The sequence below is a fragment of the Lineus longissimus genome, chromosome 10 (genome assembly GCF_910592395.1).
Source record: "Lineus longissimus chromosome 10, tnLinLong1.2, whole genome shotgun sequence".
NCBI lineage: Eukaryota > Metazoa > Nemertea > Pilidiophora > Heteronemertea > Lineidae > Lineus > Lineus longissimus.
In genome coordinates, this window is record NC_088317.1 from 15794256 (window position 1) to 15816723 (window position 22468).

The 22468-nt window shown below is 41.8% G+C and overlaps 1 protein-coding gene across 2 annotated transcripts in view; it reads left to right on the forward strand.

The window, feature by feature from the left end:
- The first annotated feature begins 305 nt into the window (after positions 1-305).
- LOC135494469 (protein O-mannosyl-transferase TMTC4-like) overlaps positions 306-22468 on the forward strand; it is a 30543-nt gene continuing 8380 nt past the window's right edge. The window contains exons 1-12 of one of the 2 annotated variants that reach the window (XM_064782482.1): positions 306-376; positions 9453-9826; positions 12129-12345; positions 13352-13543; positions 14488-14607; positions 15026-15199; positions 15889-16091; positions 16320-16494; positions 16682-16810; positions 19963-20042; positions 20785-20892; positions 21552-21808. In XM_064782482.1, coding sequence (XP_064638552.1) covers positions 9459-9826; positions 12129-12345; positions 13352-13543; positions 14488-14607; positions 15026-15199; positions 15889-16091; positions 16320-16494; positions 16682-16810; positions 19963-20042; positions 20785-20892; positions 21552-21808 — 2023 coding nt within the window. In that variant the 5' untranslated portion in view covers positions 306-376; positions 9453-9458. Of the gene's footprint in view, positions 377-8616; positions 8704-9452; positions 9827-12128; positions 12346-13351; positions 13544-14487; positions 14608-15025; positions 15200-15888; positions 16092-16319; positions 16495-16681; positions 16811-19962; positions 20043-20784; positions 20893-21551; positions 21809-22468 lie in introns of those variants that run through there. The other variant, XM_064782483.1, reaches the window with a different exon arrangement.

Sequence of the window (22468 nt, forward strand, 5' to 3'; positions counted from 1 at the left end):
CATTATGAGTTAGCTGTTTGCATAGTTGTTGCAAGATTAGTGATTACTCTGTTATTTGATGGAGTCGGTGTGCCAGCTCCCTATTATCTTGAGTTTAAAATTTATACAACCCCGTACATTTGTATTTTTAGTGATATAGCTTTTCAGAAAACTGCATTTAAAGTTCTTTTTAAACATTTAAAAGTATTTTGCTATATTTTCGAATTACAATGTATAATATGTCATCTTTTTATACATTTAACCATGCAAAATCTGGAAAAGTTATGGGAAATATTTTGACAATATCTGATTATTGTTGTAAGCAACGTGTGTTGACAAATATCCTCAGGCAAAGGTCTGAATCATCCAATTAATTGCTAATCATGACAATATTCAGGTAAGATTTTAAATAATTTTGTGTTTAATCAATGTATTGTGTGATTATCTTTCAAAAGAAATAAGATGTTTTGTCGATTTTGACACGATCTCTTCCAAAAACCAGCTCAAAGTTGTGTCCTCTTGGAGACTTGGTTGGATGATTAATCACAGTGCATCATCTGCATATGACTATGAGTGCTGCTGCCTACTGCTATGCTGTGTAGTTCAGTGTCAATTGGCTACTCAGGTGGCTGATGCTCCTTTATCATGTGTGACTGTCTCGTCTGTTTGTTGACTGTTGTGTTGCTCATCTCAGTGTGAGTGATGTATGGCAGTATGCAGTTGACTCTTGTGTACTGGGCCTACCGGCGATGTTGGCCGATGTAGGACACTATTGATGTTATTGTCTGATGTGAATTTGATAATATTGAAATGATATTAGACTGGTCTTGATCTTTCTTTGATATGCAGTGTCAAGGTACGGTGAATGCGAGGTACATTCATTATGTGTTTACCAAGGGCGACATCCCACAATGCACCCACTACTATACATATTGGAAGTAGGCATTTCCAAAATCCCTAGAAAAAGCTAGAAAACAATGTACATGTACCCCCTGATAGAGCATATTTCCTCATTAAAACTAACATTAAATCTCATTCAAAGTTTCACACCACCAGCCAAAATATAGACATGATAAATAGTTGACATTTCTCTGACTCCTTTGAGAAATTAAAGGATCACAGATGTCACAGATGCACCATCAATCAAGCAGTTGCCTGATACAGACAATCAATTAAAGAACTATCTTCATATGGAATCAGTAATCCAGCATCCAGCGGGAAATTTATCGCATGTCAGAAAAGTAATCAGAGTTGATGTAATGGGCTGATTAGACACCCATGAGATTGCTTGTTTCTGTCTTGTGGCTAGTTGTTATTGATTCAAGTTGTTGATAATGTTGGGAATTTCTTCACACTCAGTAAAGAGATTTTGTTTCTGCTGCTCCTGGTTCAATAATGACAATGAATGTTACACACAAAATCTTCAAAGATATGGCCAGAGACCTCTATTAGCCAGTGTGTACATTCTGTGTACATTTTAATGAACATAGGTTGGTGAAAAAAGTACACCAAGGGTGCTTTAATTCCCACCAAATTCTATATGTGTTAGGAAGAGGCTTTTATCAAAATAATAGTAAAAATTCAAAACATTCCAATACCGATTAACTGAGAAAAATTGATTTGTGTACAGGATTGCCATCAAATCCTCACTCGCGGACTGATATGGGCCTATTAGAATACAAGTTCTAAACTGGCCACTGACACAATATTTCCTTAAATTAATTATCAAATAGTATATCCCTGTTATGGCCTGGCTCTGTAGATTAAGAATCCACCAAAGATTGAAGAATAAATCCACTTTCACCCATCACAGTCATGTATTTACCACAGCTTCACAGTTGAGTACGTACTATGTGTCAGTGCCACACTTCCGCCTGTGGATGAATACATGTCTCTGCCCATATGGGAGTTTTGCTTTTTTTGGCCAAGTTGCTTGGGTCTGGCACATTACATTGTATTGGAGAACATTTCACTTCTTACTGGCCATCCAACCTGTTGCAGTTGTATGAGGATTATTTTGTTTTAAAGTGAGACTATAGGTACATATTTGTCATCCAAAGACCACCAATTTGACCTCTTAGTCTTAGCACCTGCCTATAATCCCCCTTTAAGTTTATGGTCAGTGGAGCTGGGCTCAATCATCAAATGTAGAACTTTAGAGTTCTCTAATTGTGATTTTGATACAGAAGTACTGGACAACATGAGAAGGAAAAGTGTCATTGTGAATTGTTCATACCCCGCTCTTTGAAAATGACTTGTTCGTGAGTTAAAAGTGACATGTTACAAATGTATGTGAAAGCCTAAACTCTGACCCAACCTTGGACTAGAGGTCAGTGATAAGGCCTATGATATGTCTAATCATTGGCCTCTTAGATTTGTGAAACATAATGCAATTTTTCACCTTGAACAGTTCTGAGATTTGCTATCTGTGCTAGACAGTCTCGATGTTCTCAATTGATTATGTTATTGAATAATCAGCCCCAAAAAACACAACCTGCCCCTGTAAGATATGCTTCTATTTCAGTTGTAAGCTATTGTGCATGAGAGCTGGCTCGGAGTTTAAGACGCCAGGATCAGGAAGACTTGTTGGCAACTCTTGCATTGGAGAACACACCAGGAATGCCCAATTTTCTTTGAATTCACCAAATTTTAAACTTTCACACTTGTTTTAAACTTTTGTGCGTGAATACAACATTTGACTTTTGTGCGTGAATACAACATTTGACTTTTGTGCGTGAATACAACATTTGACTTTTGTGCCTGACTTCAACGTTGTTTTGACAATGTGGCCTGGTGGTGTTTTTGCTACTGCTTTGATCAGCCTCCTTATGGTCGTTGGAGGAGTGTGGGCGCAAGAGCGCGGGAAAATCCTGATATTTGGCGGGAACGGTTTAATCGGGTCCGCTGTGACTGAGGCGTTAGTATCAGCCAGATACGATGTCACTCTGACCAACCGTGGAACCTGGTACTGGGACACCGACAAAACAATCAAACCATTCGTCAGGCAGATTTATTGTGACCGGTACAGCGTTCTCCTGAAGGCGACTACTATTGCTACCGAGTGTCCTGACCTTGTGGAGTTCGTAAACAGCGTTGACAGATTCGAGGCAGTGGTTGACTTCAGCGCTTACGAGGTACCCGCGGTAACTCAAGTCCTAGAGGTCCTGCAGGGCAAGGCTGGAGTCTATGTCTACATCAGTAGTGACTCTGTGTACGAGGTTTGCGACAAGGATCACGCGGACCCAACTCGGGAAGCAGACGCCGTGCGACCAGACGACATCGCCAGGCGGGAAGAGCTCAACAAAGCAGACGATTATGGCAACAGGAAGCTCCTCTGTGAAGAGGAGTTGGCCCGGGCGAACCTAGCGGGTGGGCCCCCCTACGTCTCCTTGCGTCTCCCTGACGTCATCGGGCCCCGAGACAACATGAGACACCGATGGTGGACCTACCAGCTCTGGGCAAAGCTAGCAAAACACATGGGAAAGCCAGTCACTTATCCGGCATTCCTTAAGCACCGACAACTAGGTATGGTGTATTCTAAAGACGTTGGTCAAGCCATCGTGGAAATCTTAGCCTCAGGAGAGAAAGACCCCAACCGTGTGTACAACAAAGCTTACAACCTTGCCTTCGATGAAAGCATGACTCTGCCTGAACTTGTAGCAGAAATGGGGAAAAATATCGGAGTGGATGAAGTCCCCATGGAAGTTGACCCAAAAGAGGATGGATTCTATGTTTTCCCGTCTGTCAAGAAGGGCCCTGTTGACATCACCCTGGCCAAGGTAACTTTTGGTTTCTCGCCGACTGCATTCAAAGTGGCCATCAGGGCAGCCACGGATTTCTACGAGTTGGCAATTCGCGATGAAAAATATGAGAATTACCAGAAGAGAGTTCTTGGCAAACTTAGTGAAAATGTCTTCCATGACGAGGATAAGATGGTGTCAGGTCTTGCCCTTCTCTACCCCGATAAGTTCCATTCTGATAAACTGGACAGAGATGAATTATAACAATATAAGTACCAGCTAAGGACCTTGATGGCTCCTGGTCAAGTTTTACACTAGGACCTACTCTACCCGGGCAAGTTTCATTCTGATAAACTGGACACATTACTATAACCAATTACATATATGGGCCTTGACAGTTCCTGGTCGAGTTAACAGTAGACCTACTCTACCCTAACAAGTTTCATTCTGATATTAAAACAGGATAGCAATGAACTATAACCAGTTACATGTATGGGCCTTGACAGTTCCTGGTCGAGTTAACAGTAGACCTACTCTACCCTAACAAGTTTCATTCTGATATTAAAACAGGATAGCAATGAACTATAACCAGTTACATGTATGGGCCTTGACAGTTCCTGGTCGAGTTTAACAGTAGGGCCTACTCTACCCTGACAAGTTTCATTCTGATAAACACTGTTAGCTATGACCAGTTGGGTCTTGGCAGCTCCTGGTTGAGTTAACAGTATGACCTCATTCCATTCTGATAAACAGGACACAAATGAACTATAACCAGGCCAGGGTCTTGACGGCTCCTAGACGAATTTACAGTACGAATATTACCTACTCGATCCCAACAGTGTTTATTCTGATCAGCATTAAATATGAACTTCAAATTTGACAAGTTTGAGTTTGAAATCCGACTTTCTGTAGATAGCATCACTGTTACAAATACAGGGTGTTGCAAATGGAACGTGCTGCCACCTTGAAAGTCATGATGGCTCCTGATCGAGTTTACAGTGTGGGTTAAAACGTACTTCCTAATATCAACAGGAAAATTCTAAGTGTACATTTGTATCATGTGTATCATACTGAATCATTGCATTCCCTAATTAAGGAATAAATAACACTTTTTCTTGATTTTTCTCAAAACTTTTTTTATTTCACAATTTAGAAGATTTGCGAGACGGAAAATATTCTAAAAGTCAAGGGTTAACGTAACATGTTTTAGACCGATGACTGTCTCCATAACTACAGTATAGAACAAATCTTTTGTTCTCTAAATCATCTATTGATTGGCGATGGAGTTAGGGTATATTGGATTATTGATATCGTCTTGGCATGTCGAGTGCAGTTCGCTATTGAACAGTCTAAGGTGTTTGCAGATATTGGGATGTACTTTATACTACTTGGGATTGATTTGGATGTACTTTATACTACTTGGGATTGATTTGGATGTCGAAGCCTGGAATTAAATAAGGTACGCAACCTTTTTGATTGCATTATTTCATACCCTTTTCCTATTGTTTCTTAATTCTGCTCCTAAATATCTGAAATTAATGCCTGAAACTGGTGAAACCCAAAAATTATGTCATTTTCTGGTGAAGAAAAACCCTCAAATTTTGGCCACTGAAATTCCAAATACAGTCTGACATAGATCTATTAAGGACACCCTCTGGATTGACAAGTGCTGTCCTTATTAGAGAGGTGTCCTGACTATTGAGAGAGGTTGAATTGTATGGAACCAACCACTTTGGGACCAAAATAAGTGTCCTCATAAGAGGTTGTCCTCAATACAGAGGTCTCCGCTCAGAGAGGTTCAAACAGCTTGTCATGGCAAAAAAGGGAAAAAAATGTCCTCCAAAACAGGTTCAAAAGCTGGAAGGTTTCAAGGTGTGTACATTTTAATTGAAAAGCCTGGAAGAATTTGAAGAGATTTTGAATATATTGGATTGTACACAATGTATGTGTATCATGACACCATTTGTCAATTGCAGCCAGCAGACATTTCCAAAAAACTGATTACACAATTTGCATGAAATTTTCCATCAGAATCTAATCGCAATCGACAATCTGTCACAACTCTTTGCATAAATTCCCACATTTCATCGCGAGATTGGAATGTCTGGTCAATCGACGCTCCGCTGATTATGCATGAAGCAATCAATCAGAGTTTTAGCATAACGCGTTTGTTCGGCAAATTCTCAATCACCTTTTGATTTCCCGAGTTCATTTCAATGTTGGTTCGTATTAACGACATTTGCATTTTTTACATCGTGTGAATTTGATATCCACGCGCGCTGATACTGAACAGTCTTCAAATACAGAACCCTAATACGCTGATTGGAATTGTGGATTTCTGTCACTGGGAAATTTCGTAAGCTAGGATCTGGGTGAGTTACTTTCCCGAGTTAAAAGTGCCATGCACACAAGAGATTTTTGTTGCAGTGACTTGCATGTACGATAATTATCGCACGAGAAAGATATTTTTTGTGTGTGGGGTTCATCGCAGGTGCGTGCGACAAGGATTGGTGATTGCTGCAACATGTAATAAATGTCAATCTCGTTATCGGTTTAACCTGCAGACAAGTGATTATTGTCACGCATTGCACGGATAAAAATCTCTTTGTTTGCTGGTTGCCTTATTAAAATGTGACCAGAGAGGTTGACAGGTATTTTAAAAAAACTCAATGAGTGCCAAGTCCAAGGGTGGTGGAAATTTTTAAGCTTTTTTGTGTTTTTTTTTGGGGGGGGCGGGGGTCACCTGTAACCTGTATAGATAAAAGAGATACTTTTGGCAGACTGCATAGTGTTCATGTCCGCAATTTTTTTTTCTTGATGTTCTAATAATTATATAAATATCTAATCATTCTGCAAATTGCTAAAGTTGTATGCATACCGCAGTTAACAGTTAACTGTAATACACAGTCATGATTGAAAATGATGAAATTGTTCACAGACAATTTAGGCTAATTTATTGTAGAGTTAAGATATTATGTTGGCATAATTGTGAAAATGTGACGGCAGACAGTTTGGGACAAATTGCTCTGGGTAAAATATTTGTCTAACTATCTGATAGACTTTGTCAATGTAAGTGGTATAAATTATCGGGTTATACTTGGTTATTGGCTAATTAGGCTGGGTTTTTTCATTATAATTGCATATTAAATAGTCTTGTTTTGAAATTAATGAACCATATTTGCAGTCTTAATTAGTACCCAGAATAATAATGGCAGGCCAAATGAAATATTTGGTTTGTTTTTTGCTTAGGCTTGTCAGTCCAAATTCAGGTTCAGAATACAAATGCAGCTCATAACATCACGTAAAGGACATCAGGACAGCCATAGATATGTTAATACTTGGATCTACATTTAGATGTGTTAAATGCATTAAAGGGTAACTCGTGTCAAATTTCACCATATAATGTTTTAGCTGTTTTTGACAAATGACTACGTCACTTTCTCATAAATCGGTAAGGTTTTCGTATCGAAATGCACATTTTCTATGAAATTGATGGTTTAATCCCGCCCGGACGCTCGCTTCGATGCCGTTTTCGTTGATGACGTCACAACATGAACATTTTCGCGGTCGCGGTGGTTTACATTCAGCGATTTTATAATAAATCTAATCAAAAATGGAAAATTTGAGCTTAACATTTGTGATCAACAATTAAAAACGGACGTATTTCCGCAAAGTTGTAAATCACATCATAGTATCACTTTAAATGACCTAACTAGCTTGAAATAAATAGTCAGAACCAGTCTTACATCTGTGAATTTAGAGTGAATTGTGCTTTAAAATCGGTGATAAGCAAAGAATGGCTTACAAGAATACTGCACATGACATGACTGAGCAAGGTTACCTGCAAACGCTAAAAAACAAATAGGTCAGTAGACTTGATTAGCCTACTTGGGAAGTTTCCATGTATTGTCCTGTTATTTGATAAACGGTGAAACAAAAAAATACTCTCTTGTTCCAGCTGTCGGCAAATAGGCAGTTTAGGAGAGTTCAAATGATCTCCTGTTCAGTAGCATACATGACTTGAATAGTCCCGTCGGTTATATGTACATGTGTGCTGGAGAATTCATGATACCAGTCTGTCGAAAGCCTCTAGCTGATATTCGTTTTTTAGGATAGCAAAACGTTGTATTCACATTTTTTCGTTCATCAAATTATATGTTGTGGTAAGTTCTGTTTGTTAATAGGAGTACCGTACATTCTTCTCGATCCAATACCGGAATACGGTAATGCCGTTTGGACGTGTTACATGTAGTTGGGGAGTCAAACTTTGTCTCACATCAGCAAAACCAGAGTATTTACATCAAATTTGTGCCGGGGTGGTCAAAACTGGTCTTGCGTCGGTGAAACTTGAGTATCGCATCAAATGATCGCGATCAACGCAACTGAAAACAAATACTCAATGTATCCTCAGGTAGCTTTGAGCTTGGATTATTACTGATATCATGGGATATTTACCGCTATTAGTTCTGTCTTTGATACCGAATGTTTACAAAATGCAGGTAAAAATAACAGGTATTTTACCTTCGGGCAGTCCTGTGGCCATTGAATGCAGCATCGAATAACATCTGTTGATATTTAATGTATTTTTGGTAACATAATATTTTGCTCAATATCAACCGCTACGCGACTATTGCCCGTCAGGTATTTGATTAGGAATGTGTTGATTCGATGTGCTTGACATTCCTTAGCGAGATACATGTACCTGTATGTTTTGCAGGTTCCTGTTGATATGTAAAACATTTAGGAACATGACTTTTATCTGGCCCGACTTTAACCGTGGACATATTGGATAGCCTATACAGTGCAAGGATACAGTACCTTATTCTTAGTCCAACTGAGAGAGGATTTGATACCTTGATCTCTGAATACAGTTTGCTATGTGGACTCAGTGATCCTCTTTGAAGACAGTGATCCTCTTCGAAAACAGTGAGCCTCTTTGAATACAGTGATCCTCTTTTGAACACAGTGAGCCTCTTTGAATACGGTGAGCCTCTTTGAATACAATGATCCTCTTTGAATACAGTGGTCATCTTTGAATACAGTGATCATCTTTGAAGACAGTTGCTATTTGGATTTAATACTGTTGCTTGGGCCAGTAACTCCCACCAGAGTTTGCTCAGATTTTGGCCCTTTGGGACAAAAGGTGGTGTTCGCCCTCCCCCTCCCCCCGAACCAAATTTTCTAAAAAACTCGGCCCTGGCAGTACATCTACTGTGTTGACACTTTATAAGTCTGTTTAGGCCCATCTGTTTATACATAGGTCTATTACATGTAAGATAGGCATTCTGTACAGGTGCCCCACAACCTGCTAAACAGCATGACATGTCAGTATTTATCTTGTTGATTTACTTGCAACTGTCAGAAACCGCCATGTAACGTATAATGGACTTAGTAGAGAGGAGACCGCTAAGAAAGTTTAGACTACTTACTATTTTCATGAGCAGAAAAACCAGCATGTCGGGGCAAAGATAATGGAACAACAGTAAGAGTAGAAAGATAATCAAGTTCTCGTCTGATTATTGTCTTACCTATAGCTCTTTCATTTCAGCTCTACATCAGTCAGGTTGAGCTATCCGCATGCGAGACCAGACGTTTATCGATAAGTCTCTGTTAACTTTAGGAAGATTTTCAGCTTTCTTGAGGGACTGTTGCAATTTTGTGCATAAAACTCAAATTTCTGCCATCAAAGTTTTTTCACATTCTCCTTAAGTCCCATTTTCGTTATCGTTACAGACAGCCATGCGGAACCTAAAGAATGGTCACGTCCCCAGCAAGAGACAAGACTCGCCGAAAAAATCTCCTGCCAGGCTCGCAAGTCACCTGACCCACCAAGATGTGGAGGAAATCGCCTGGGACTTCAACATTCCACTTCCAAAACTCACCCTACGCGCTGCCGCAAGTGTTGTATTTTTCACAGCGGCTGGGTGCTTTTTTCTAAGTTCATACGGAGGATTCGTTTTCGACGACAATGAGGCGATCATCGGGAACGTGGATATTACGCCAGCGATGCCAATCGGGGATATATTTGCTCACGACTTTTGGGGGAGTCGGTTGAATTCTACGTTCAGCCATAAGTCCTATCGACCTCTCACCGTGCTGACATTCAGGTGAGTTCCAGTTTGTTATCAGACTTGAACATTCCACAAAACGGTTCATTGCGCCATTCCAAGATACTTCCGTTAGATTAAAGTTAAATAGGCCTATCTTGTGATACTGCAATCTTCTTTTTCTAAGCATTCAATTTTCTTTTTATGGCTTAACTACAGAACCAGGGGCCAAATTCATAAAGGGCATTTAAGGAGCTGCATAAAGGGCATTTATGCAGCACCTTGAGAACCACAACATCCTGCACAACCGTCAACACGGATTCAGGGCAAAGCGGTCATGCGAGACCCAACTAATCGAGTTTGTTGACCAAGTCCATCGAGAGCTCATCCCTGGCCAAAGAACCGATGCTATCATCATGGACTTTAGCAAGGCCTTCGACAAGGTCTCGCATGCAAGGATCCTCCTCAAACTAGAGCGATATGGCATCTCAAAGCAAGCCCGAAGCTGGATCAACAACTTTCTAACCGGACGCAAGCAGCGGGTTGTCATAGAAGGGGAGGCCTCAAGGAACGAACCAGTTACATCAGGAGTTCCCCAAGGCTCCGTCATTGGCCCTCTGTTATTCTTGATATACATAAATGATCTTCCTGAGTGTGTCAGGTCCCACGTACGCCTATTCGCGGATGACACAATCGTGTACCGGCTCATAAAATCAAGATGCGATGAAAAACAGCTTCAAGCCGACCTCCACGCGCTCGAGATCTGGGAAAGTGAATGGCTCATGGAATTCCACCCTAAGAAATGTGTACTTCTGCCTATATCGAGAGGAAGAGCAAGACCACCGCCTGAATACCACCTTCACGGCCACTGCCTCGACAAGGTCGACTCTGCCAAATACTTGGGCATAACCTTCACCAAAGACCTAAAATGGAAAGAACACATTGACAACACCGCCAAGTCAGCAAATTCCACTCTTGCCTTTTTACGAAGAAACATTAGAACCTCTAACCAAAAACTTAAATCCCAAGCCTACACCACCTTAGTAAGACCCAAGCTAGAATATGCAGCACCAGTCTGGGATCCACATTACCAGAACGAAGTCCACAAATTAGAGATGGTCCAGAGAAGAGCGGCCAGATGGGCAACTGGCAGGTACCACAACACCAGCAGCGTGACCGAGATGATAGGCACCCTAGGTTGGCCCATCCTTGCGGAACGAAGACGCCAAGCCAGGCTCCTGCTCTTCTTCAAAATCCTCCAGCTGCAGGTCGTCGTTGAACACCACCTCATCGCGACAACCAGAAGGACCAGACATGGCAACTCAAGATCCTTCAGGCAGGACCACACCACCACCGAGGCCCAAAGAAATTCCTTCTTCCCGCGTACGACCGTCGACTGGAACAGCCTACCTGAAGCCACAGTGACGGCCGAGAACACCGACGCCTTCAGGAAGATGCTCACCACTTAGACCAGCGCTGATTTTAACTATTTTACCTTGCACGACCTTACATTTTATCAACTTTTACCATCCACCAACCAAGCTTTTATCTGTTCAACATGCGCCTGGGACTAATGGTCTGCTTAGACTGAAACCCAGTATTGGAAGAAGAAGGGTTAGACATGTGTAACTTCTCCCTAATCAGTTTCAGGGCCTATTCATATTCTGTGAAGATTTACATGAAGGACCTGAATCTGTCTATTCAGTAGTTAAACGCTATTTTAAGCTAAACGCCCTTTATGAATTTGGCCCCAGGCCTATATCTCTAATAAACATGGCTGTCATCTCTTGTTCCTCCCTTGATCCCCAGAGCTTAGTCTCAATTGATGCACAGTATGGCCATGTGGCCAGTTTCTCTGGGTCCCAAAGTGGGCAGTTCTGGAGCACATGTTTTAGTCTCCGATCTGATGTTTTGAACGACCACCTTCCAACCTCGGCGATGTTCATCCTCTCGAGGTGGGCTTTTAGCCCGCAGTGTTCTATCGACAAAGATGGTTGTCGCCTCGTATTTCCGTCCATGTCTCGGAGAGTGTTGGATCTGGATACTGTCATAAGATTAGCCAGAGAGACAAGAGAAGATTGTGAGTGACAGCCTCATGTCTTATCAAGTGTTCTAAGGACTCAGATACATGTATACAGTGGAACCTCCCTTAGCGGACCCCTCTCTATTACGGACAACCTCTCTATTAAGGACACTAGGTTTGGTCCGAAATTGGCTGCTTCCATTCAATTTGACCTCTCTAATCAGGACACCTCTCTTTTAAGGACAGCACTTGTCAGTCCCGAGGGTGTCCTTAATAGAGAGGTTCTACTGTAGTTATTGGTTTGTTAATTTATTTGCAAATGGAATATTTTCATTGCAGATTGAACTACTACCTCTCCGGTGGCCTGGCGCCGTGGGGGTTCCATTTCACCAACGTCCTCCTTCACGGTGTCGTCTGCTCCCTGCTTCTGCTCACCATATCAACATTGCTCAACGATAAAGCGTGGTGGGAGGGAAGCCCGATGACTTTCAATGCGGCCCAGGCAACGCTCCTCACCTCGGTGCTATTTGCAGTGCATCCGATACACACCGAAAGTGTAAGTATTCAAGTACTGAATCAAACGTTTATGCCTTCAAACCAATTCTCACCATTTGGGAGGATGTTTTCAGCTGAAATTGACAAGTATTTTAGAAAAGAAATGAAGAAACATTGTTCTGACTGTTAACATAAAGAACCTTACCTCAAATATTTTCCCGCCGATCGATGTTTTAACCCTACAGAACGGAAAGTAGTTTTTTGGGTGGACGGAACCTTTCGAAAACACCAACATTTGAACGCACCATGCAAGTCTTACACCGATCTGGATGGCCTAGTGGTTAAGGTGTCTGCCTGGTGAACAGAAAGTCGAAGGTTCAAGGTCCACTGGTAACCTCTTTCCAACGCGGCTGATTGCTTAGCCGCCAGTCAGTTAAATATAGGGTACAAACTGCCTTCTCGCCAGGCGCCTGGCATTAGAGATGGGGGTTTCGAAGTAAAGAGTGTCTCATTAGCCAAGAGCTGGCTATAATAAACAAACTTTACTTTACAAAACGACTGTAGGGTACAAACTGCCTTCTCGCCAGGCGCCTGGCATTAGAGATGGGAGTTTGGAAGTAAAGAGTGTCTCGTAAGCCAAAAGCTGGCTGGCCCTTTCATTAGGGTTGACACTATAATAAACAAACTTTACAAGAAGCGTGTCACTATGTTAAAGTGATACTATGATGTGATTTACAACTTTGCGGAAATACGTCCGTTTTTAATTGTTGATCACAAATGTAAAGCTCAAATTTTCCATTTTTGATTAGATTTATTATAAAATCGCTGAATGTAAACCACGGCGACTGCGAAAATGTTCATGTTGTGACGTCATCAACGAAAACGGCATCGAAGCGAGCCATCCGGGCGGGATTAAACCATCAATTTCATAGAAAATGTGCATTTCGATTGGAAAACCTTACTGATTTATGAGAAAGTGACGTAGTCATTTGTCAAAAACAGCTAAAACATTATATGGTGAAATTTGACACGAGTTACCCTTTAAAACTGCTTCTTCCTTCCTCCAGGTATCTGGGATAGTAGGTCGGGCCGACCTCATGTGTGCTATAACATTCCTGACCTCTGTCCTCGCCTATATCCAGTCCTGTCATACAGGCGACGGCGAGTCGGTCACTCCTGCTATGCTGATCTGGACATTTACCAGCATGGTGCTATGCTCTATCTCAGTTTTATTCAAAGAGCAAGGAATTACTGCTTTGGTGAGTATTGTGTGAAGTGTGATAATGACACACTACTACATGTACAAGCCCTTCTTGAGTTAATCAGGGCCCGGTTTCACAAAGAATCTTAAGTCTGTTTTGGTGACTTAAGTATGAGAATTTCTTAAGTTTTCTCTTAAGTTGATTCACAAAGAATCTTAACTCGCCTAGCCGACTTAAGTACCCCAAAAACTTAGGCACGGTAGCTACCGTACTTAAGTCGGAATGAAGGACACAAGATGCTTTGAGATTCGTACTTAAGTTTTTGACTTGGCTTAGTCAAAATATTATGACTTAAGACAAACACTTAAGATTCTTTGAGAAACCGGGCCCAGGTGTTGATGTTTGCTTCTCCAGCCTTGCCCTGTGTGCAGTTTTCGTTTCAATCTCAGGATTGTTGGTTTGAATCCCGTTCAGCCTAGGTGTTCTCCAAAGTTACATTTGGGGCTCTTCCCAGATTCGTGGTGGTGGTTAAAAGGATGCTTGCGATGCTCACTACTCAGTTGGTATCTTTTGTGAAATGCGAAGCTGTATCTTGTGGACGTCTGTGACCCATCACAGCAAAACCAGGCACATGTCGCACAGAAGATGAGCCTAAATGACACCAGGAGATAATGGAAGGAATTGATGTGCTCATATTTCACAAAAGGCAGACAATAGTGAAATGAACAAACAGTCCGTCTCGACCTGCCAAGCTCAGAGCGACATGCGCCTGGTTTTGCTGTGACGGGTCATGTCTATCCTCACTCTCCGGACATCGCTTTGTGTGGGCACAACTTCCTCGGACAAAGGCAGTATGTAATAATGACCAAAAAAACAAGCACCACAGTTTTTGGTCTAGATTTATGGTCTATCTGAGTGGTCTTGATCGGGACAACCGAGACCACCAGGTCTAAGTTAAAGTAAGAAGGGCATGAAGTTTGCAATGTTGATTTTTCTTTCAGGGTATCTGCAGTGCCTATGATGTGATCATTGCGTGCCGGATAGATCTTCTACGGCTGATCGGCCTAAAGAAGAAGCTCACGCCAGCTCCTGATCCGAATGCCAATACAGCGGAATCAAAGGTACATGCAGTGGAACCTCCCTTAGCGGACACCTCTCTATTAAGGACAACATCTGCATCAAGGACACTAGTTTAGTTCCCAAATTGGTTGTTGCCATTCAATTTGACCTCTCTAATCAGGACACCTCTCTAATCAGGACACCTCTCTAATCAGGACACCTCTTTAATCAGGACACCTCTCTAATCAGGACATCATTTGTCAGTCCCAATGGTGTCCTTAATAGAGAGGTTCTACTATTCATTCGTCACATCTGCAGCAGGCTGTAAAAAAATATCGGCATGGATTTCACCCTAAATCTGCCATCACATCACACATCCCTTTCCGCAAGATTCAGCCCCGAATTCATTAAGACAATTTTGCCATGAAGCTATACTTACTTTTATAAAGACCTTTTTTAAAAGTTATGTTTCAATTTCAGTATGTTGAGTCGCAGCCAACTCCTTGGATGAAGTGCCTTGTATTACGACATATCATCATATTCATCACTGGCGCCCTCATCCTCATCATCAGGTGGCGCGTCATGGGGTCGGCCACCCCGACGTTCCAAGTCATGGACAATCCACACTCATTCGTGAACGGAACTGTACTTAGAGTGAGTAGTTTAGCACCTAAACCGATGTAATATTGTAGAGATATAATAATAATAAAAATAAAATTGTTATTTATATGGCGCAACTTTCCAGAATTAGTCCTGTTCAAGTGCGCCCTCCCGTCAAGTTGTAGTATGGACTATAGAGTTCTGTTTTTATCTGTCCCCTGCTGAATACATTGTAAGTATTGTTTCTAATGTTACTGTTTAGGCTATTCCATAGCCTAGGGGCACTCCTGGAGAAAGCTCGGCCTCCAAACTTATCAGTGTTGAACCGTGGTTCAATGAGGAGAGCCTGTGCTTCTGATCTCAGGGGCCTGGCTTGTGAGTACAGTTTTAGCAGTTCTGTCAAGTATGCTGGCGCACTGCCATTGATACATTTGTGGACGAGTGTTAGAATCTTAAACTCTACTCGTGCTCGAATAGGTAGCCAGTGAAGCTGGATACTGGATCTACAATCAATCAATCAGTCAAAATGAGGGTGTTTATTGTGTCAGTATCCATTAAAGTGATCAGTGACACTTTACATTATACCGAGCAAAGAGATAGATTTTTAAGTCACCCGTCAAGACAGGGGTCCTGGTCAGTGCGCAAGCTGATTGGACAATGGATTGCCGACACCTTGCCTTGACTTTTATGGTAATATTTCCTTGAAAAATTTCAATCACAAAACTCATCTTCGTCTTTTTCAGTCACTCAACTACAACTATCTGTACGCCATCAATTTCCTGCTTCTTCTCGCACCGTGGTGGCTGTGCTTCGATTGGTCCATGGGTTGTATCCCCGTCATCGAGAGCGTGTCAGATCCCAGGGTGCTAGCTGTCGTCATATTTTGGGCGGGATTTGCCGCGTTTTTGTGTCATTGTTTGTGGACTGAATCCACGCCAGAGACTAGGTAGGTTTGATAAAATAAGCTTCCCATACCTATAAAGTCACCGACTCAAGTCCCCAGGATTGCAAGGGTGTTGTATCAAAGTTTGTCCAGCCAAAATGTGTTAAATTATTTTCAGTAGGAGTCACTGAGGAGTAGTGGCTCTAGAATCTTGAGTTTGGTTCAAATATTTTGCATGACGTCATTTTATAAACCAAGATATCATCTCTTAATTAATCACTTTTTTTTCAGATTGCTGATCATGTCGCTAGCCTTCCTAATCATTCCATTCCTACCCGCGACAAACGTCCTGTTCCGTGTTGGCTTTGTGGTCGCAGAGAGGAACCTCTATCTCCCTAGTATAGGATTCTGCCTCATGGTGGCGCTGGGTGTCAACAAGATTTGTCGGATTCAAAAATATAGAAAGGTGAGTTTGGGTTTGTTGATCAGAGACGACATCATCACTGTTGCACAGAAAACATCATTGCTAGTTTTGATATGGAGTCGTACGGCGCTGCGTCATGTGATAAACCACCGCTACGAGCGATTGTCATTGCGTGCGTTTCAAATTGCTCGTTTGCAGGACGCTTTAGTGTCATTGTTGTTCTCTACAGATTGTCTCCATCCTCCTTCCTGCTCTGATGGTCCTGTTTGCGGCAAGAAGTCTGCAACGCTCCCTTGACTGGGCGGACGAGAAGACGTTGTTTGAGTCTGGGGAGGCAGTGTGCCCGCTCAACGCGAAGGTGAGCAGATGTATTCATCACGCATCTTTATAGTGTGACACAAACTGTACTGGTCACCACTGCAGATGTATTCATTACACTTCTTTATAGTGTGACACAAACTGTACTGGTCACCACTGCAGATGTATTCATCACACGTCTTTATAGTGTGACACAAACTGTACTGGTCGCCACTGCAGATGTATTCATCACGCGTCTTTATAGTGTGACACAAACTGTACTGGTCGCCACTGCAGATGCATTCATCACACTTCTTTATAGTGTGACACAAACTGTACTGGTCACCACTGTAGATGCATTCATTACACGTCTTTGTAGTGTGACACAAACTGTACTGGTCGCCACTGCAGATGCATTCATCCCGCATCTTTATAGTGTGACACAAACTGTACTGGTCACCACTGTAGATGCATTCATCCCGCATCTTTATAGTGTGACACAAACTGTTCTGGTCACCACTGCAGATGTATTCACCACACATCTTTATAGTGTGACCCAAACTGCAAGTTGGAAGATTTGAAATTAAGTTTTGTTGTGGGCCTATATTGTTGTTTGGTCAAAGTGAGTATCTTGTAACCCCATGCACAGTTGTTTAACATGCTATTGTTTGTCCTCCTAGGCCATGCCGTCTGCTGGCTACCTCACCTCCTCCATAACTCTGCTATAAATAGATAGTAAGTCACGCCATTGGTCCGGTATGCCACCAACCAATTTTGACATTGATTCAGTCCCAGGTGGGGACCATCGTCTATATACGACACTGTAGAACACCGTCATAGCTCAAATTTTCTCTGAACATGATGCGTATAGAATTCTTTCCGAGTGAATCGAAACCCTTTCTTCTGGAGACTTTGAGCATGACATTTTCGTAGATGAATTAACGACACATAAACTATTTCATTGTGACAAAAAACCCATGTATTCATAAATGAGTGGTGTGGTCATACATTATGTACATTCGAGCATTGTGATTCCTGGTAGCGTACATAAATTTCTGTATTATATAAAAAAAGGCACAAAAGCTTTACAAAATTTGGTTGGTGATGTACAAATACCCATGGCAATTATATATGTTGTCCCCAAGCTTTCTTTGTTTAGCTGCACCAATTTTCAGTTTTCCATACAGTCTAGGTCAAAATTGACATCCTTCCTGCTTCGCGTCAGTTACGCACAACGTATGTGCGAGTTGCGCACAAATGATGCACTAGTCAACACACTCAAGTACATGTTTCGCGTGTACATGTATTATACGCGACCTACGCATTGGGTAGCACATCAGTGGCGCGCTAAATTGAAGGATGTCAATTGTGATTAGGACTGTAGCAAGGTCTTTCTTTGCCTTAAGTCTGTGACAGGCCAATCAGCAGTGTTATCACAGGCAATAAATAATGTAGAGATTTTATTTGTTTATGCTTACAATCATCTCTGTGTTGTTCTTTCAAACACTAAAATCTTTCCTTTGAAATTGTTACATTTATACCAAACCTAATATTGTCTCATTTTTAGCTCACCTCTTAGCAGAGGTGAGCTTATCCCATACCGTGGCGTCCGTCGTCCGTCGTCGTCGTCGTCGTCGTCCGTCGTCCGTTAGCAGGGCACGTTTCGTAACTGTTAGAGCTATTGAGTTGAAACTTGGTACACATGTACCCTTATGTAATGACACCTTGGAGACCAAGTTTCGGTCCGATTCGTTTCATGGTTTGGCCACCCAAATTTGGTACACATTTACCCCTTAGTCAGGTAATCTCAGGGACCGAAGTTTGGTCCAATATGATTCACCACTTGACCACCAGGGGGCAAAATCCAAAAACCTTAAAAATTTGATTATTCCTTAACTTCTTGCCCGATTGCCACCAATTTGATATCATGGGTACATCTAACCGCCATACAATATATATGTCACACAGGTTTTTAATTTGACCTTCTTGTCAAGGTCACAGAGGTCAAATGGCGTAAATTGGCCGTCAGGCCGTAACTATGGCACGTTTCTTAACTGCAATGACTATTGATCACAAATTAAGTACACATGTACCCCTTGGTCAGGTGGTCTCAGGTACCGAAGTTTGGTGCGATCTGATTTGCCGTTTGGCCTCCAGGGAGGGGGCCAAATCGTAAATTCTTCAAAATGCCATTATTCCTAGTATTACTTGCCTGATTGGCACCAATTTTATATCATAGGTACATCTAATTCTAACAACCATTCAATGTGTCACCCGGGTCTTCTTTGATTTGACCTACTTTTCAAGGTCACAGAGGTCGAATGTACTGTAAATTGGCCATTTTGGGGAAATTGTAATTGCTTGGACCTACATCAAACCTAACACTACATGACACAATACCATGCTCTTTATCCATCTTTCCTCCACATGAGGTGAGCACAATGGCCCTGGCCATTTCATTCATAAAATTCTATTTGTCATATTGTATTTTAACAGGCAAAACATATTCCAAGCAATTTTAACATTGTTTTAAAATATTATATACATTTTTACAATTTTCTGTACTATAAGTATACTCTATTATACTACAGGTACTGTATTGTACCACCAGTATCTTTGAACCGCGTAGCCCTGTTATAAATTATTCAGTACTCCTACATGTGAAACCATGTGTTTTGGTATTGGCCCAGTTATATTATATAACATGTGCTATATACATGAACGAATTGTAATTCCGTCTAAGTAGTGTGGTGTTGAGACTGATGCATAAGGCTAAGATTCAGCGCCTTTCACCTCTGAGGGCCTGGGTCCAACTCCTGCAGGGTTCGCGTCCTCATGTGGTAGGGAGGTCAACTCATCAGGATAGTGTAGGTTTCTTCCAGGTCTCCAGCGTCCATTTATCATATTTATATTGCATTAAAAATCCACAATATCGTTTATATAGTGGAACCTCCCTTAGTGGACACCTCTCTGTTAAGGACAACCTCTCTATTAAGGACACTAGGTTTTTACTCTCCATTTTATTTAACCTCTCTTATCAGGACACTTCTCTACTAAGGACATCATTGTCACTCCCGAGGGTGTCCTTAATAGAGAGGTTCTACATGTACCGTATATCTAATAATGTCCAAGTTGATATTGGTATGCTTAAAGCTTTGAATTCAATATTTTTAATATTTTTGATATTTTTAATATTTGATATTCGTTTTCCAGGTGCATTATAACATAGCCAAGACCCATGGAGACCTCGGCAATGTGGATTATGCCATTGAGAAATATAGGAGAGCAATTGAGTGAGTACAGTGGAACCTCTCTATTAAGGACAACCTCTCTATTATGATTTAGGGGCAGCGGTAGCGCAGTGGAAGAGAGTCGGCCTCATGATCAGGAGGTCGTGGGTTCGACTCCCGGCCGAGTCACTGCTTAGTTCCCCTACTGGTCGAGTTCAAGTGAGCACCTTCTGGTTGCTCCTTGAAACCCCTGATTGATTTCTGTGGAGACCAGGGTAATAATATGATACCCCAAAGAGCTTTGAGCGAGAACTATAGTGTCACGGAATTGCGCTATATAAAAGACTCATTATTATTATTATAAAGGACACTAGCTCTGGTCGCGGATCGGTTGTTGCCATTCAATTTGACCTCTCTAATCAGGACACCTCCCTATTAAGGACAGCACTTGTTAGTCCTGAGGGTGTCCTGAATAATAATGGTTAAAATTTACAATCCTTGATCGGAAATGATGTAGTTCGATCGCATTCAGCCATAAATCCATTGAAAAATGTCACTTATTTCGACAATTGATGACGTCTTTCGGCCATGATCGGGGATTGTTAACTCAAATCCAATTGGCATCCACCTGTAAAGGCATGCAAAGATGCCCACAAATGTTGATGGAGTTCTCCCCTTTGAAGTATATAATTCCTCGTGGCAAGTTACACAGATAAAAAAGAAGAAAAGCACACTTTGATATTTTGTTAATTGATACGCATTAGGAACGCAAAATAAACCTCGTCCCACTCATTTCAAACTCCAGGCTACACCCCAAGTATGACCAAGCCATGAACAACCTCGCCAACATCCTGAAGGAAAAGAATGAGCTGCTTGAAGCTGAGGAGCTGCTGGAAGGGGCTGTCAAGATCAGGTGGGTGCGCTGAAACTTCTGGAAACCTGGGGGTCACTCCCATAGAAAGGGTTCTGCACATACCTGGAAAAAGCCAGCAAAGGGTGGTTGTTTCTATCAAAACGGCGGGGCAGTGCGGGAGATCTTTAGCCCCTTGTTTAGTAAAGGAGTTCCCGCAAAAACCATGGAATTGTTAAATGAACGTTCTGCTGCATTAAACTTATCTACAAACACAACATAAGTACCCAGGAATAGTGTGAAAGCCACAATTTTGAAACAAAAACTGCCAGTACCTGGCTGACTGACTTGCAAATTACACTGTCACCGGGAAGATTATACTCCTCACCAAGCTGACTGGGGTGTGGATTGAAGTTGCTCTCTCCCGACCCTCTTTCCCCCTACAGTGGAACCTTCCTTAGCGGACACCTCTTTATCAAGAACAACCTCTCTATTAAGAACACTGGTTGTGGTCTCAGATTGGTTGTTTCCATTCAATTTGACCTCTCCAATCAGGACACCTCCCTATTAAGGACAGCACTTGTCAGTCCTGAGGGTGTCTTTATTAGAGAGGTTAAGTGTACAGTTTTTCTTGAATCGGAGACAATTTCGCAAGGTTAGTTCTTGTATTATTGCAAAATGAGATGGTCAAGCTCAGTTTTATTCTCAATCTTGATTTTCAGACCAACGTTCGCTGCGGCCTGGATGAATCTCGGTATTGTTCAAGCAGGTTTGAAGAAATCCGAAGCGGCCGAACTGAGCTATTTCAACGCGCTCCTACATCGGAGGAATTATCCAGACTGTTATTTCAATCTGGGTAATCTCTACCTAGATCTGAAGCAGAATACACAGGCGCTAATTGCTTGGACGAATGCCACAAAGTTGAAGCCAACTCATGTCAATGCTTGGAGTAACGCCTTGATTTTGTTGGATAACCTAGGTATGTTATTTGCGATGGGACTTGGGGTATTTAATTTCACAAACTTCCGTAAGATATAATAGTGGTATTCTCCATTATCGGCTTCCGTACAAGCCATTCAAAGTAAAACCAAAACGAGGCCCACATACGGGACTCTCCCTTCTCCATTTTGGCTTCGTGCCATACATAGCAGACGAAAATGTTACCTTTGATAATCGTGAATAATCCGCAGACTTAGTAAGGTTTTATATCATAGTTTGTGGTCGAGGTGATTCCTCACACCGTCTGGATTCCTCAGGAACCAGTAGTATCATGTCAGACATTGACATAGCGCCTGAGGGCGATTGTTGGATAACCTAGGTATGTTATTTGCAATGGGACTTGGGGTATTTCATAAGATATTTTAAATATCACTGGCTTGGTGCAAATGACGCACCAGTCACACGCTTATCTCTCTATGTTTCGCATGTATTTTGTACACAAATTAAGGGATGTCAGTTGCGACTTGGACTGTGGACAGAGATTTATAGGAAACAGGTTGGGAAAAGCTTACTAAACTAAGGCAGGAATAAGATCTCATTCATAAAACTGAGCATTTTAACCCACACCTGAGAGTAGCAGAGTTAGTACACAAAATTATTTTGGAAATGACTACTTGGCAAGCCCGGCTTACCAAACAGC